The following is an 18044-nucleotide window of genomic DNA, read 5'->3' as shown; positions in this document are numbered from 1 at the left end:
CTCAAAAAAAAAAAAAAAAAAAAAAAAAAAAAAAAAAAAATATATATATATATATATATATGCAATAGTCTACAATCAATCTTTCAATCTTCAGTAACATGCACGCAGTGATAGAGTTTTGGGAAATACTTAAACTCTGTAAAAAGAATCATCTAAGGTTCTGATGAAACTAAAAATTAAATGAGTGCTGATTTAAGGACTGTGTACACTGCTTCCGTGCTATTGAGGCTCGGTTTTCGCTAACCTACCAATGAAAAACCATCTTTACATTTGTTTCCTTCACTAGTCCCCCTTGTAAAACCTGCTTGACTAGTGTGAGTGGCTGCAGTCACTCACCTCAAACCCCTCCAGTTCCAGTGAAACTGTTTCTTAAAGTGATTTTTACTCTACAAAATGCTACCTCAAACCTACCACCTTTCTACAAGTCACCTAAATTCTCTAGAGCCATCCACAAACTCTACCTCCTCATTCAAAGGATTAATATTTACCACCTTTAGAGATATTTGGAGGGCTCTAAACAAGATGTAATAAAAAATAATAGTTTATTCTGAACCAGTAGCTACAATAATCTGTTTCTCTAATTGGTCCCATTGGTGACCCACAAAATTCACTTTATTCGGTCATTACAATGTCCTTCATTATCACTGACACTCCCACCAGTTTGAAAAACATATATACTTTTCAATAATTGTAGCTAATATTCCTTTTATCTCTAACAATGTTGTAAGTCAAGCCCTACCCATTGCAGCCTGAAGTGATCACGCTCTCCTATGAATGCTAACGACTTAATGTCCCTACTTATTTGCCTGGCATCTTTTTTCACATATGACCACATTGTCATATTTGTGGTGCCTATAAGTCCAGAATAAAATCAGTTTCTCACAAATCGCAGGGAACATTTTGGATTATTGATCTTTCCCATCACGCTAGGTTAACCTTCTTTAAGTATATGTTTCAAGGGGAAGATTATCATCTTTCTAAGAATTATACATGTTCTACTTTCTTCAAAAGAGTATGCCAAAGATAAGGGAACCTCTGTCACTTCTGATGCAAGAAGGGTTATTGTTGTGTTGTTTTATTTTTTTTTAGTTCTCAGGTCTGCGCTGTACAGCCTTCCTGTCTTTGTCACTGTCACCAGCCTCCTAGCTTCTCTGTAGGGTTAGTAACGGGTGTGAACCAAGAAGTGAGGGCTGGGGACTTGTCTGGGACTGGTCTTGAAGTTGCATTTGGAGAGTAAGCATGCTGTTTTCCCTTATCTCCAACCCCGGAAACAGATGTACTTCCACATTCAGAGGGTCTGGATCTTACAAAGGTGATGTGGTGCTTACCCTGTATATTACTTACACCCCAGGTGGAGTTGGGAGCAGCATCTTAGAATCAAACACATTAATATGTCCGTGGCAAAATTAACCCATGTTCACACAAAGTGGAAGAAATGAAGACGATAACTTTTTATCAGTTCAGATCAGATTAAGGCCTTCAAATGAGTTTTGGCTTCAAGCTTAGAAAAAAACCGACAGGGATTGTGGACCTGAGTATTAATTTGGTGCCACCTGAGAAAGAGTGCTGATGGAGTTGGCTGGGGGCTTGTTAAAGTCCCCAGATCACACCCTTGGTGCTAGTAATACTGATGCTCCCCTTATTCTAATCTGTTATGGTCTTGGAAAATGAAGAGCTGAACATAAAAGAACGTGCGCGAGCTTATTGAGTGGAAATCTCGATTTTGACTTCTTAGAGAGGGCCACTTTCTGCACTTTCTAATATTCGATGACATACTTGACCTACGTGTTCGTGTATGTTACTATTATAGTGCCTGAAGGCAAAGAATGCATATTTTTCTTCCTTATAGCTATTACCAATACTCAATATATGTATAGGGTAGGTGTTCAACAACATTTTACTGGATGAATTAATTTTTTAAATCTTGTTTTAGTTACTTATTGGCAATAACTTACTGTCTTTCATTTTTTGAAAGAATTCTACGGACCTATCATTCCGTGGGGAATATCCCTTGATAATGACCCCTTACTCTGATACATTCACACTCCCTCAGTGCCTCTTGTTTCAAATGCGGCTTTGGCTCTAGAACACACTGCATAGGTTAGAATCCCAACTCTGCCCCAAACAGGAGTGAGATCTGGGCAAATTATTTATCCTCATCATGCCTCAGTTTCCTCATCTGTAAAACAGAAATAATAATGCCTACCTTGTAAAGATAAATGAGTCTATGTATGTAAAACATTCAGAAAGTTATTGGCACTAGCAAACACTCAATAAATATTTGCTATTCATCACAGGGAACTCTCCTTAATGCCCTGTGGTGACCTAAATGGGAAGGAAATCCAAAAAAAGGGGGGATATATGTATACATATAGCTGATTCACTTTGCTGTACAGCAGAAACCAACACAACATTGTAAAGCAACTGTACTCCAATAAAAAAAATATTTTCTATTCTTTTTTAGAATATAAGAACGCTTAGCTATGGTAAAAGACTTAGCTATGGTTAAATGCATAATTAGTGGTTACATTCTAGGTGAAAGTTTACTGGCTGCTTTGTAAGTAATGATCAAGAACAACTGAAGCTTGCAATTATGGGGGGAAAAAGTGATGATTACATCTAGGAATTAGCTCCTTTTCACTTGTTTTTTCTTTAGTCTTCTCTGCTTTTGTTGTTGAAAGTAACAACTTGTAAATCAGTTTCAGGTTTTCACTATAATTCTCTTTAAATCTGGATCTCCATGAGAATGTAAGATTTTGTAGGTCAACAAAGGTTTGTAAAATGCACCTGGATTATAATCATCCTTCCCACCCCAAATCCTCACAAAATCCTGAATAACTTTTTTTTTTTTTTAAAAGGGCTTCAAATGCTTGGCTTATTTATTTATTTTTGGCTGTGTTGGGTCTTCATTTCTGTGCGAGGGCTTTCTCTAGTTGTGGCAAGCAGGGGCCCCTCTTCATCGCAGTGTGCGGACCTCTCACTATCGCGGCCTCTGGTTGCAGAGCACAGGCTCCAGACGCACAGGCTCAGTAGTTGTGGCTCATGGGGCTAGTTGCTCCGCGGCACGTGGGATCTTCCCAGACCAGGCCTCGAACCCGTGTCCCCTGCATTGGCAGGCGGACTCTCAACCACTGTGCCACCAGGGAAGCCCCCCTGAATAACTTTTATATCATGTGAATTGCCAATAATTTCTTGCTATCTCTTAACTTCCTATATCTGTCCCACTCAGGTCACTCACATCTCCAGCCACATCCTTAACCTTGTGTTCACCAGAACTACGCTGCCTCTGAAATCTGTTGTTTAAATTTGGTGACGTCTCCCTGCAGCCTGCAGGATAATAATCAATCCCCTTGGCAGGGGAAAAAGGTCATTCCTGATCTGCTTTTGATTGCCACGTTACCCTCAGCTGTCTCCTCTGAATCCTCCATTACAGGCCTTTCCTGCAAATTAATGCAATAGCCTTTGCTTTCCTTTCTGTTCCGGTCTTTGTTTTGCTGTATCATATATACCCTTAGTTGAATTTCTAGTCATTTTATTTACCATGGAATCCTGAGAAACTAACATCGTAAAGCAGGCTAAATAAATGATTGTTGAATTAATAAATAAATGCATTCAGTATATTGACACTCTTCTTTCAAAAAACAAATGCTTTTTTTTTTTTTAATGAAGGGAAGAACCCATATTCAAGAAAACATATAATTGGAATCGTCATTAAAGTTGACAGCAACTGAAAACAGAGGCTTAATAAACATTTCAACTACTCTTTCTACTGTTAGCTTGAGCCCATTTAGAAAACCTGGGGGTGTACAGATAAAATTTATTATATACACAGTGATTTATTTATTACATATTGCTGCTCCCAAGGAATAAATAATACTGTGCCTATAGAAACTGCTATCTTGAAAGGAACTACAGCCCACAATGAACTTATATTCAAATTTGGAGTCATAGGCAGGGGTCAATTACGAAGGAGCTCATACGTCATACTAAGTAACTTGGGCATAATTCTGAGCATGGTAATGGAGCCACTGAGGAGAGCAATGTGGTCAGTTTCATTTTAAATCTTTGTGTTTTGTGCAGATGAATTTTAAGGAGACGGTACCAGAGATAATAACAGAAGGAAGCTATTTTATGGTCCAAGAAGGAGATGATGAAAAACTGAACTGTGTCTATAATAGTAGAGGCTGAGAGGAAGAGATGAAATCCAGCTCAGTTTTGAGAACTAAGAGTTCAGTACAGAATTGGAGATAGTGGAGCATATGGTCAAGCGCCCAGTTCTGAATTAAATTCCCTGGATTTGAATTCTGATAAGTTCCTTCACTTACCATCCATGTGACTCCAGACAACTTATTTATCTTTCCTGAATCTCAGTTTCTTATCATAAAGTGGTATAATAACAGTACATACTTCGTAGTAATCTGGAAAGGTTAAATGTGTTAATAAGTGCAAAGTGCTTAGAAGAGTGTGTAACACAAAATAAACTCACAATAGATGAAAAATATGGAGACCCCCAGTGGATGATAGGCCATCAAAGAAGACCTGAGAAGTGTGTGTGTGTGTGTGGTGTGTGGTGTGGTGTGTGTGTGTGTGTGTGTGTGTGTGTGTGTGTGTTGGAAGGGGGAGTGGGGGATCTACCAAAAGAAGAGTTAAATCCAAGAAAAAGATAATGATTGACATCTGGATGGAGTTATCTTGCTAAGAGTAGATTATATAATGTGAGGATGGAGCCTGAATTGGAGGCAGAGATTTAAGTATCATCCAGGAGGTGTACAATGAGAGAGAAAAGAACGTAGAGAATGGAGTCCTAGAACACACCAATATTGAAGATCTAGGCAGAGAAGATGATCTCTTGAAGATAATTGTATTCATTATCTATCGCTAAATTTCAAAATACCCAAAAATGTAACGGCTAAAAGTTTAGGAATGTGGGTGTGGCTTGGCTAGGTACTTTAGCTGAGGATGACTCATAAGGTTGCAGGCAATCTGCTCTTTCCTGGTTCCTTCTCTCAATTAGTGAGAGATGAATTTAATAATAATAGTAAATAGTATATGGTTTTATCCTTTATTTGTACATACAAAATCTTAGTGGCGTCTTTAACAGTTTTCTCTTTACCTTTTATTCCCGCTTGCTCTCCAAGCCTCCTCAATTTGAACTTTGGAATGTGTGTTGAGGTGTTCTATCTCCTCCACTCCCAGTGCCAGAGTAATGTTTATTTCTTTTCAAGAAGCATTAGCTGATAAACCTTTAAACAGGATAGATTTCACTAACTCCTATAATATGCCTGGCCTCCTGGAAGATGTAAGCACCCTTGCCCCTCCCTCTGACTTCTGCTTCTCCAACATCTGTTTATTTGGTTCTCATAAAGAAACTTGTTTCCATCCGTGTGTCTTCCTACTTTCTATAATCTTGCTTCTTGACCTCTCTTCAAAGACTTTTGTTCTTCTCTTCAAAACGATTCTACATATTTGTCCACCTCTGAATGCCTATGGTTCAGCTCAGACTTCTTTTTGATGGATGGATTTTTGGCTTTTCAATCCAGCTCCTGTCTTTAGGTTTTCTGGGGTGACCCCACCCTCACTGTTTCAGACTCTACTCACTACTACCATCCTAGCATTAGTGAAAGAGGACTATTCAACAACGTTCTAATTGACACCCTGACCAACATTCCCTTATACCTGCAAGCAATCCTTCACACTGCTAAGTTGATCCCTGCCCAGTGCCGGTTCCTTTCTAACCAGTTCAGGTATAAGTGCAAGAGCCTACAAATTACGCCACTCCTATCCTGCAACCACTTAGAAGCCAGTGAGCTAAGAAGACCTTAGCCTTCTAGAAGAGTGAGGGAGACGTGGTTTCCTGGTGCCATTTTGCTCACCTTTGGCACTTCTCATCATGGAAGACTGAGTGGGATTGTCTTCATTTGCTTCTACTAGTCTTAGATTTCAAGGCAATAGAAATCTTATTCATATATATATTTTTTTTTTTTTTCCCAAGGCCATGTTCAGGGCAACATTTTCCATGAATCCTTTCTTCATTTTACCACTTAGAACTTGTCAAGCCCTCTTTGGCAGTATAGTATAAGAATGAACAGCTCCACCCTGGAATCAGACTTCCTGGGTTTCATTGCTGGCTGGGCCACTTCCTAGCTGTATGATTGTATGATCTTGGACAAATTTTTTAACCTATGTTTTCTTATGTGTAAAATGGGGATAATTATAGAAACTACCTTAAAGGTAGGAAGTTAAACATTTATTCTACATAAAACACTTTGAACAGCTGCTGGCACAGAGTAAGCACTCAATACATATGAGTTACTATTGTTAGCTGTATTGGATCTGCATATTAAATTTAATACGTCTTTATTATAATCTACTTTTTGCCAGGCACTTTACTAAGTGGTGAGGCTATGGAGTCATGTGGGTAAGATGGATGTGGTCCGTGACTTCTTGGAGTTTACCATCTGAAGGTCTATTAAATAAGCCATTATAGGGCTTCCCTGGTGGCGCAGTGGTTGAGAGTCTGCCTGCTGATGCAGGGGACACGGGTTCGTGCCCCGGTCCGGGAAGATCCCACATGCCGCGGAGCAGCTGGGCCCATGAGCCATGGCCGCTGAACCTGCGCGTCCAGAGCCTGTGCTCCGCAACGGGAGAGGCCACAGCAGTGAGAGGCTCGCGTACCGCAAAAAAAAAAAAAAAAAAAAAAGCCATTATGAGAGCTTGTAGGAAACAGATTTGTTAGCCTGTGGGATCAGTAAAAGTCTCCCTAAAGAAGTGATGGTTAAACTGAGACTTGAAATAGAAGTAGAGATTCACCAGGCCAGGGGTATATAGTATGTGTGTGTGAGTGTATAATGTCTGTGTTATGGGAGGCTGGGGGAGGTGGGGGGATTAAGGAACATTCCAGAAAGTAAACGCAGCATAAGAGAGCCCTATGGTGGGAAGAAGCATAGGCTGTGGAAATAGAAAGGAGGTCAGAGGGCTGGAGTACAGTCAGGGAGAGATTAACTTGGAATAAGTCTAGTTTAGACTTTATCTTAAAGGCAGTGGGAAGGTGGAAAGATTTTAAACAGGGGAGTGACACGGTTAGGCTACTCTTCCCTTTGCATTGAGCATTTTTCCCAGCATGCCTTTCTTTAACGAAAATTATATACGTTTTAGTCTTTCCCATTAGATGGTGACCTTAGGTTTCTTGTCTTAGTCTGTTTGGGTTGCTATAACGAAATACCAGAGACCAGGTAGCTTAGAGAAAACCAAAATTTATTGCTCACAGTTCTGGAGGCTGGGCGTCTCAGATCAGAGCACTAGCAGGGTCGGGTGAGGGTCCTCTTCTGGGTTACAGACTTCTCGTTGTATCCTCACATGGTTGGCAGGGACTAGGGAGCTCTGTGGGGTCACTTTTATAAAAGCACGAATCTCTTCAAGAAGGCTCCTCCCAAAGGCCCCATCCCCTAATACCATCCCACTGGCCGTTAGGATTTTAACATATGGATTTAAGGGGAGACATAAACATTCAGACCACAGCATTCCTCGTGCAGAACAGTCACCCAGTGCATGCCACTGAGTCCAGTCTGTTCCACTGACTGAAGAGATGAGTGTCTCTTTCCGGGCAAGAGTTGCAGCCTGTTACAGAGGACCTCTGGAAAGAGAGTTTGTTGAGATTTACAGCCCTCCCATTGATGCCTGACAATAACCAAGTTGGCAAAGAAAGTTTTTATTTGTTTCTTTCTTTGTTTTATTGAAGTATAGCTGATTTACAATGTTGTGTTAGTTTCTGGTATACAGGAAGGTGATTCAGTTTTATTCTTTTTCAATTCTTTTCCATTATAGGTTATTACAAGATATTAAATATAGTTCCCTGTGCTATACAGTAATACCTCGTTGATTATCTATTTTACGTATAGTAGTGTGTATCTGTCAATCCCAAGTTCCTCATTTATCCCTCCCCCCTCCTTTCCTCTTTGGTAACTATAAGTTTGTTTTCTATGTCTGTGAGTCTGTTTCTGTTTTGTAAATAAGTTCATTTGTTTTAATTGAAAGTTTTAATTTTTAACCAGGTTACTTAGTTTTCTTATGCAAACATGAATGTGGTAAATAAATAAATAAAGTCCAAACCACATAAAAGATGATGCAAGAAAAAGGAAGCCTGCTGTCACTCCGGATATACATTTACTCACAGTTCCCCTTGCCCAGGGCTATCACTCCATGATTTGTCTATTTTTCCAGTAATTTTCTATGTACATAAAGGCTTTTTTTTTTTTTTTTAATAGGCAGTAGAGTGTAAACGTTAAGAGGCAGTTCAGGGCTCAAGTCCTGGCCTTTCTACTTATATTAATTAACATGTATAAAATGCTCAAAACAGTGCCTGGTCCACAAGGCTTCAGGAAGGCTTAGCTTTATCATTTCTTTCCTTCTTTTTCTACACAGATGGGAGTATATTGTGCATCTGATCTGTTATGCAACTTGCTTTTTAATTATTAATATATTAACTCTTGAAAGCTTGCTATGTTCTAAGTCCTTCATATGCTTTATTTCATTGACTCCTTATAACAATCTTTGGTCCAGGTATGGTGAGTATCCCTATTTTACACACTAGGAATCAGACTGGGCACAGAGAGGTTATCGTGTAATGTTCTCAAAGTCATCAGATCTGTATTTGAACCCTCGCAGTCTCACTTTCTTGCCGTGGCTCAACTTCTTTGTTCTACTCCCTTTCAAATAAGTTGCCTGATTTTTGTCTTTTCCTGTTTATTTTGGGTGTTTTTTTTTTTGTATGTTGTTTTCAAAAACACTTTGCTATTCTCTTTTAGACCAAAGCCGACAAAAATTTCAGAACTGAATATTATGATGAACAGATACAAGTATTCAGAAGTATCATCCAAGAGAAGAAATCAAATTTTAATGCAGGTTTATCTATAAAATACACACCTCATGAAGCAATTGCACAGTTTGAATGTAAAGATTCAGAACCTTCTGACAAAAAAAACTTTTCAAGTCTTTTAAATGCCAAGGGTAACTTTCGATTTACATATTCCAAAAATGAACTTTACAAACTGTTGTTGTCACATTCTTCGAAGAAGGTAAGACCAAACATTTAATATAGTGAATATAATGGAATATTTTTCAAACTAACCAAATGTCCTCTTTTAAGTTTAATCGTTTAGAGCAGATAGAGCGCATAAGAGAAAGAAAAATAATACTCAACAAATCCTCAAATGTGTAGGTAGTTTGAAGGCCCAGAAAAAGAATGCTAACTGGAGAAAAATCTCTTCAGTATAGCAGTAATAAGTGGGTGAGATGTTTGTGGCTGTCAACGGATCAAGCATATTAAGAGTTCCGAGCGTACTTTTTAGGACTTCCCTGGTGGTCCAGTGGTTAAGACTTCGTGCTTTCACTGCAGAGGGCATGGGTTCGATCCCTGGCCAGGGAACTAAGATCCCACATGCCGCGTGGCACAGCCAAAAAAAAAAAAAAAAGGGAATTCAGAGCATGCTTTTTGACTGAGATTGTGGTGATAGACTGTTTAATTTATATTCTCTTCAGAAGTACAATGAAAAATCATACTAAGGAATTTTGGTAATTCACTGTAATGTCTTAGAATGATGGCTATTTACTTACTGTAAAGTGTATTTCTAGAGTAATGATGCCATGAAATTGTACACATTGCATATGAAATTGGTCTGCTTACTTTGTAATCATACCTTTAATTTGAGACTTTGAAAATGTGTTTGTTTTTTAATATTTAAGCCAGATTTAGAAGTTTGTTTCATTGCCTCTGGAATAAATACAGAATATACTTTCTGTAGTCAGTATGATGCTGGTAAAATGCTCACTCTTTCTTTTCTGATAACACAGTCACCTATTTAGATACCCTTCTTCCACTTAAAAAATAACACTCATTCACTCTTAGTACTTATACTATGCCTAATTGTATAATGGGTTGATCAATACATTGCCTCTATATCCACATGCACACTCACCCAAAGGGTGCAGTTGGAAAATCTTTTAAGTCGTTCAACAAATATTTAATTGTGGACTTACTATGTGGCCAGGCACTGTTCCACGTGCTTAAAATACATTTGTGAACCAAACTCATAAAGATTCTTCTCATGGAGCTGAAAGTTTAGCAGGGGGAGATAGACAGAAACAAACATAACAGTAAAAAAGGAAGCTATATAGTATTTAGAAAATGATAGATGCTATAGAATAAAATGAAATGTAGAGTAGCATAATGGCAATCAGGACTCCTGGGCAGATGGCAGTATTAAAAAAGCAGCTTAGGGTAGGCTTCACTGAGGAGATGAGCTCTGAATAAAGATTTGAAGGAGAGGAAATAGTCAAATAGTTATATTTGGGATGATATATCTGGCAGAAGGATCTATTAAAGACAAGTCCCTAGGATGGGAACATACCTGCCCATTGGGCCAAAGTGAACAGAAGGAGAAAAGGTTAGAGAGGTTACCTTGAATCAGATCATAAAGGGCCTCACAGCCTGTTCTAAGAGTTTGGTTTTTTCAGTGAGTGACATGAGGGACCATTGGAATGTTTTGAATAGAAGGTTGACATATTCTAATATATCTTCAGTGATTACTCTGGATACTGTTGAGAAGATATTATGAAAGTTAAGAGCAAAAGGAAGCAGGTTTGTTAAAACTATTGCAAGAATCCAGATAAGAGATGATGACAGTTCAGAAAGGACAGTTGTAGAGTCAAACATGATTCTACAAACGCCAAAGTTTTTGGCCTGAGCAACCGGAAAGATGGAGTTGCTATCAACTGAGATGGAGAAAATTTCAGGCAGAGCAGGTTTGGAGAAGAAGACCAGTAGTTAAGTTTTAGTTAGATTAAGTTTGAGATGTCTATTAGACATTCCACTGGAGATATCAAATAGGAAGTTGATGTTATGAGTCTGGAATTTGAGAAAGAGGTCTGGGATTAAGCTCTAAGTTTCAGAGTTGTTAATATATAGAAGGTGCTTAAAGTCATAGGCTTTGGTGAGACCACTAATGAAGTTAGTGTGGATAGAAAAGAGAAGATCAAAGACTAAACTCAGGGAACTTCAATAGAAAGAGGTCTGAAGAAAGAGGAGTGAAGGAAAGCAAGATGTGGCCAGTGTAATGCTTTAGAACCTTGCTACTCAAAGTGCGGTCCATGGACCAGCAGCAACAACATCACTGGGAAGTTAGGATCTCAGACCCTACCCCAGACCTACTGAATTAGAATTGTGTTTTAAAAAGATTCTCTAGGTGATTTGTTCACACTGTACATTCTGAGAAGAACTACCCTAGATAACAAAAAGTAAATAAATTCTATCAAAGAGATAAGAGTGATGAACTGTGTCAAATGTGCTAATATGTGAAAGATGAGGACTAAGAAGCACTGGCTTTGGCGTTGTGAAGGTCACTGGTGACCTTCAGAAGAGGTTTTGAACAAAAAAGAAGTTTTGTTGGAGTAGTGAGGGCAGCAGCATGACTGGGTTAGATTTAAGAGAAACTGGGAAGAGAGGAATTGGAAAGAGCTAGTACAGAAAGCTCTTTAAAGGAATTTTGCCTCTAATGAGCGTGAAGAAACGAGTGGCAAATGGCCGAACAAGTAAGGCCAAGAGATTCTTTTTATTCCTTTAAGATGGAAGAAACAAGAGTCTATCTGGCTGGGAATAATCTAAGATCTACCTCTAAAATAAGTTGAGTCAAGGAACACAATGTCTTTCTGACAAGATACACCTAATTTTAGCAAAAACGAGAGGGATTCCAAATATGTTTTGTGCATCTTTGAGGTTGCATTAAGAATTATTATGCAAGTCATCAGGTGGAGAACATATATATATGGAGTAAGTTTCTTTAAGATTTTTGTTAGATACTGAATCACCCAAAATCACCTAAAGTTAAGTCATGCAGTGTGAACAGTTGTGCTTCTAAAACATAAAAAGTTTGGTGTGATGTTTGTATATACCAAGGTGTACCTTTAAAAAAATAATAAAGCCTATTAAACTCCTATGCAATCAACATGTGCTAACCACAACTACAGCAGGAGAACTTCAAAAGAACCTTCCACAAAATCGTGGATGTCAGTTGTAGTTTAGTTTTGGCCAAGACAGTCTATAGCATTAAATCACAAAGTTCTTTGTGACCGCCCCAGTTTTCCTTTGGAAATTTAAGCCATCATCCCTGGGAACATTAACTGCTGAGGTGTTTAGATTGGCTTGAAAGCCACAGCTTAAAATATTATCTGTCCCTCCTGTTATCAAAAACTGAGAGGACTTAGTAGAAGGCACAGAGAGACCTGAGACCTAGGTTTTTGGGACAAATCTCCACCACAGACTCTGTGTGATTTGGGGAAAATAATTTGATACATTTGTATCAGAGTTTCCTCATGTGTAAAATAAAATTGGGCTTCGTATATAGCGTCTACATTTCCTTCCATTGTTAACATTTTTAAGTCAACTTAAGGAGGTGTAATTTGCATACAATAAAATGAAAATATTTTGCGCATTTAGTTCCATGATGAGTTTTGACTATTGTATCCACCTTTGTAACCACCTCCTTAAACAAGATGTAGAATATTTCCATCACCTCAAGAAAATTCCTTCATGCCCTTTGCATCAATCCCTTACTGCCTGAGAGGCAACTACTGACTAGATTTCTCCGACCACAGCTTAGTTTCACCTGTTCTACAACTTCATATAAATAGAATCATACAGTATATACTCTTTGGTGCCTGACTTTTTCGCTCAGTATAATATATATATATTTTTTTGCGGTATGCGGGCCTCTCACTGTCGTGGCCTCTCTCGCTGCAGAGCACAGGCTCCGGACGCGCAGGCTCAGCGGCCATGGCTCACGGGCCCAGCCGCTCCGCGGCATGTGGGATCTTCCCGGACCGGGGCACAAACCTGTGTCCCCTGCATCGGCAGGCGGACTCTCAACCCCTGCGCCACCAGGGAAGCCCTCAGTATAGTACTTTTGAGATTTATTTATATCGTTGCCTGTATCAGTAGTTTGTTCCCTTTTATTGCTAACTAGCATTCCTTTGTGTGAATAGACTACAATTTGTCTATTAACTCCCCTGTCAGTGGACATTTGTCATTTTCAATTTTAAGCTATTCTGACCAAAGCCACTATAAAAGTCTCATACAGATCTTTTTGTGAACTACTCTTTTACTGATCTTACGTAGAAGTGAAGTTGCTGGCCATTGGGGTAGATGTGTGTTGACTTTTATAAGAAACTACCAAGCAGTTCTGCAGAGTGGTTGTACCGCTTTACCCTTCCACCAGCGCTGTGAGAGAGTTCCAGGTTCTGCACATCTTCGTCAACAGTTTTGATATGATTTTAAGTTTGCCATTCCAAGCGGGTTAAAGCGATATCTTGCAGTCACTGCTAAAAATGTATTGACTATGGAAATTCTAAATTTTGTGATTTTTGAATTCAAAATAATGGTGATAAAACTCATATTTCTTTTCTTTGGCTCTACAACAAAGGAAAAAATATTTCTGCATGTAAAAGGAGTCAATCACCTGGGAAGATTTGTGATGAGAACTCGGGACGTCATGCTGGCAACAACTTTCTTGGATTCTATAAAAGCTCTACCAGCTACCTATGAAAAGGGGGAATATTTTGCATTTTTGGAAACCTATGGAACCCACTACAGTAGCTCTGGGTCTCTAGGAGGACTCTATGAACTAATATATGTTTTGGATAAAACTTCCATGAACCAGAAAGGTATAGCTAGAAATAGAGTTCTAACTTCCAACATTGTTGTAACCATCAACTATTGTTAGTGTTATCCTCTTCCCATGGTTAAAGGCTTTAGAGTAGAGTTTTGTAACCTGCTTCTTTGAGAGAACTCTCTCCCTGCCCTTTGGCCTCTAAACTCCTATCAAACAGCAAATTGACTTCCACCTCAAACAAGATGACTTGGCCCTGCACTTCTCAGCAGCACTACTGAGAAATGCACAAAATCGTACTGCAGTATAATGTTATTTGGTGGTGCTGCTTTTAGTGAAATACTATTTAAAAAGTGAAAAGTACAAAAGACATCATTTACATAACCTCTTGCTTAATCCATAGACTGGTTCAATTATATGTATGCCAATTATCTTCCAAAGTATTGTTCAGAATTGGAAAGGAAATGTTCTAAATTTTCTCTAAGAGAGGAAGGAAGAAACAATGTTAACAACATGTAAGTCTAAAGCAAGAGTGGAAAATTCGTTTTACCTCATATGATGACAATTCTAACTATGGGGTGGTAGTTGAATCGGGTCCATAAATAGGTTTCTGACCACACTTGAATCATGGAAGAGAGTCTATGATTGATCATCAGTGTCTGCTATATGCACAGAATAGGCCTATGTGCTACATAATTACCATCCTGACCTAAAGACTTCCTCAAAGCCTTTTAAGAATAAACTAGATGCCAAGTTTCTATGTTAATAAGTTTTAATATTTATTTTGTGATTAATTAAGGCTTAGTTACAGCACTCTTTAAAGAGGTGAAAGATGCCAGCATAGCTCCTCTCTCTGCTCTCAAAGATTTGGGTTGTGTCTCTTAGGGAAGGAAGTGTTGCCAAAAGCACTTCCATAGCTCTTTCTCCTTAGCCTTTGGCTGTGTCAAGCAAAAGATGGGATTCAGCTCTGATCTTAAAGCCTGACACTGTCCCCACCGTGGATAAACCCTTTAAGGATGAAACAAATATGAATGGCCAGAACCAGTTGCTCTTGATGTCTCAGTCTAGTCTTGGGCTGGTAGATGCATTTCCAGGGGAGCAGAGTATGAGGTTTCTTGGTTTATACCGCCTCACAAGGTTATTCCAGTAAGATGGCATAATGGGGTCTCTAGGAGCCCTGCCCAGTAGGCTATATTGATAGATATCACATGGGAGAGGGGCACAAGAGGAATGTGTCTTGAGTAACTTGAAAATCAGAAGAGAAAGGCTCAGCAAGGGTGATCAAAACACAAAAAACTCTTCAGGCTAAGAGTTGCTTTGGTGAAAAAACTCCATGGGCTGAAATCTCTCATCTTGGACAACTCAGAGCTACCTACTTATATCTACTTACCTTCTGGCCTTAGTAGACAAAGATCATTAGGTGGACTCTGGGTCTTTGAAGAGGAAGTCATTCTTCTCACTTCTCTGCTTTGCCACACCCAAGGTCCAAGCCACGTCCTCTAGTTTGGGGCATCCAGACTCCGTCTGGTCGTGGAGAGGTCCACAGCTGAGGTAGAGAATCTAAGCTTTAGGGGGTCACTTAGGTATTTTCATCCTCATCTTCGAATCAGAATTCTCATGCTTCTTAGGTTAAGGTTGGAAATCTAGTATTCTGAATTTCTAGCATTATCTTCCATTTTTATCCTCCCTCTTCCTTTACCATGGGAAATTCCACTGGATATTTCTTAAGTTCTCAGTAATTGTGGATACACAAAAGATACTCGTTGAATGAATGAATGACTAAATGCCTCAGATCTCTACTTCTACGTCTCACCATGGGATCCTGGGATTAACTTAACTTCTCCCTTTCCTTTTTCGTAGAGCATTTTGGCTTCCAGGACAAAAAACCACGTGTTTGTATATGTGTGTGTACGTGTGTGTGTGATCTGAAATGGTAAATAAGAGCAAAAACTGATATGATCAATGAGCTCAGACCTGGGAAGTTACTCTTAAAATGAAGAAATAATTTCCTCTTTTAAATCAGGAGAATAGACAATAAATTATATACTTGAGTAAATATTGGGATTTTTCTTCGTTATAACTGGAGCAACCACACACCACAATGAGTCAGCTCCCAAGACCAATGTCTACTAAACAGCACTCGTAGGACCAGAATAAAGTGTCATATATTTAAGCCATCTGCCCAAAGCAACAAACTAGCTATCTCAATGGTGAACTGAGTCTTCCAAAGGGGATCAGGAGATGTTGATGCATCCCATGACCAAATTATGAAGTTGATACAGAGAAGCGCTTAATAGCCAGACAGCTCTTGTTTCTAATACCTACTTGGCTAATTACTAGTTGAGTACCATCAGCAGGTTCCTTAACTGCTTTGTTATTCCTCATGCTCGTCTGTAAAAGGAGGATGATAATAAAACTTATCTCAGAAAGTCAATGAGAGGATTAAATTAGTTGACTTACACAAGATGATTAGAATGATGCCGGGCATACAATCACTCAATACACGTTAGATATTGTCTCCCTTTTATGGTATTAGAGGTAAGGATGGACTATAGCCATCCTTGCCTGACTCATGTCCCTTTTAACAAAGGGTAAATTTATCGGTCCTTCACCATTAAGTTGAAAAGCAAAGTCAAAGGAGACCATTAGATTCTAATATGAGGGCAAAGCAGGGCAGATATAACCTTGCATTTGAGTTCAGTAATAATGTCTAGGAATCCAAGTAAGTATGTTTCTTACAAAATAGCAAAATTGGAATTGATTTATGACGTTGATAGACATAATCTAATAATTTCTAACTAAATATATTAAACAGGTGTTGAACTAAGGGATATACAGAGATGCCTCGGGTTTAATCTGGATTTATCTCTGAATGCTGGAATTGAAATCACAGGAAATATTAATTCAGACAATTGCTTAAAGAGGGGTGATGGTAAAATTGGTAAGTATGGCCTAACTCACTAGGGTGAAAAGAAGGAGGAAAGGTCAATGAGCACTGTCCTGTCACTATGAGCCTTCTTTATTGTCTCCCCTCTTTATAAAAAACAACAGCAACAACAACAAATTGAAAGTGCTTAAAAACTATTTTATCTTTTTTCTTTTCTTTTTTCTTTTTTCTTTTCTTTTTTCTTTTTTCTTTTTTTGCCAAGCCACGCTAGCTTGTGGGATCTTAGTTCACTGGCCAGGGACTGATCCCAGCCCCTCGGCGGTAAAAGCACAGAGTCCTAACCACTGAACTGCCAGGGAATTCCCAAAAGCTATTTTACCTTCACAGTGGTTCCCAAACCATTATAAACACAAGTAACCTGGGGACGTGTATTCAATGGTATCATCATTGTGCAGGTCGTGAACTGCACAGCTCTGGGGAATACAGCCATTCACACTGTGGTCATTGTAGATTTGTATTTTTATCATGGCAATGGTAGAAGCCCGATGATAGAAAAATATCTTGAGGAAGAGAGAAGGCCAAAGCCATCTCCCTAACTCAATCTTCCACCTGACTCAAAATCCCTAATTCACCTTCACCCAATTGGTCAAAAGGTACAAGCTTCCAGTTATAAGGTAAATAAGTACTGGGGATGTAATGTACAACCTGTTGACTATAGTTAACCCTGCTGTGTGATGTATTTGAAAGCTGCTAAGAGAATAGATCCTAAATGTTCTCATCACAAGGAAAAGATAATTTTTCTAACTATATGAGGTAATGTATGTTAACTAAACCTATTGTGATAATCATTTTGCAATATATATGTATGTCAAGTCATCATGCTGTACACCTTAAACTTATACAGTATTGTATGTGATTATATCTCAATAAAACTGGGTGAAAAAAAGAAAATACCTAATCCATCCTTAACATTAAATCAGTGCATAACATTTTTAAAAATATAATTTTTTTGATATAAATATTACTTCTGTTGCTAATCATTAGCAGATTTATAAGCATGAGGTAGTGCTGGAGTTCTCAATTTTTACTCTAATCAGAAATACTTGAGAGCATTCTCAGAAATACAAATGCTTGAGACTCACTTCAAGAGTGATTTAAAGAGTCGGCTGACACAGAGCACAGGGAGATCAGCTCAGCGCTTTGTGTCCACCTAGAAGGGTGGGATAGGGAGGTGGGAAGGAGACGCAAGAGGGAGGAGATATGGGGATATATGTATATGTATAGCTGATTCACTTTGTTATAAAGCAGAAACTAACACACCACTGTAAAGCAATTATACTCCAATAAAGATGTAAAAAAAAAAAAAAAGGGTCAGCTGATAGTGGAGAAGTAGAAGAGAGGAAAACCTAATATTTTTAAAAGCATACCAGCCACTAACATGTGGCCATGCTTGGAAACTACTGATGAAGTGAAAAGAAAACTGACCTTGCCATCACATG

At 38.7% G+C, this 18044-nt stretch overlaps 1 protein-coding gene across 2 annotated transcripts in view; it reads left to right on the top strand.

The window, feature by feature from the left end:
- Positions 1 to 18044, top strand: part of C9 (complement C9) — a 59798-nt gene that overhangs the window by 21791 nt on the left and 19963 nt on the right. Inside the window, exons 6-8 of one of the 2 annotated variants that reach the window (XM_024754658.1) lie at positions 8805 to 9074; positions 13473 to 13713; positions 16474 to 16599. In XM_024754658.1, coding sequence (XP_024610426.1) covers positions 8805 to 9074; positions 13473 to 13713; positions 16474 to 16599 — 637 coding nt within the window. The remainder of the gene's footprint in view (positions 1 to 8804; positions 9075 to 13472; positions 13714 to 16473; positions 16600 to 18044) is intronic. The other variant, XM_024754659.1, reaches the window with a different exon arrangement.

Source organism: Neophocaena asiaeorientalis, unplaced genomic scaffold (assembly GCF_003031525.2).
Source record: "Neophocaena asiaeorientalis asiaeorientalis breed wild unplaced genomic scaffold, Neophocaena_asiaeorientalis_V1.1 scaffold229, whole genome shotgun sequence".
Classification (NCBI taxonomy): domain Eukaryota; kingdom Metazoa; phylum Chordata; class Mammalia; order Artiodactyla; family Phocoenidae; genus Neophocaena; species Neophocaena asiaeorientalis.
This window is presented reverse-complemented; position numbering and strand designations above follow the sequence as displayed.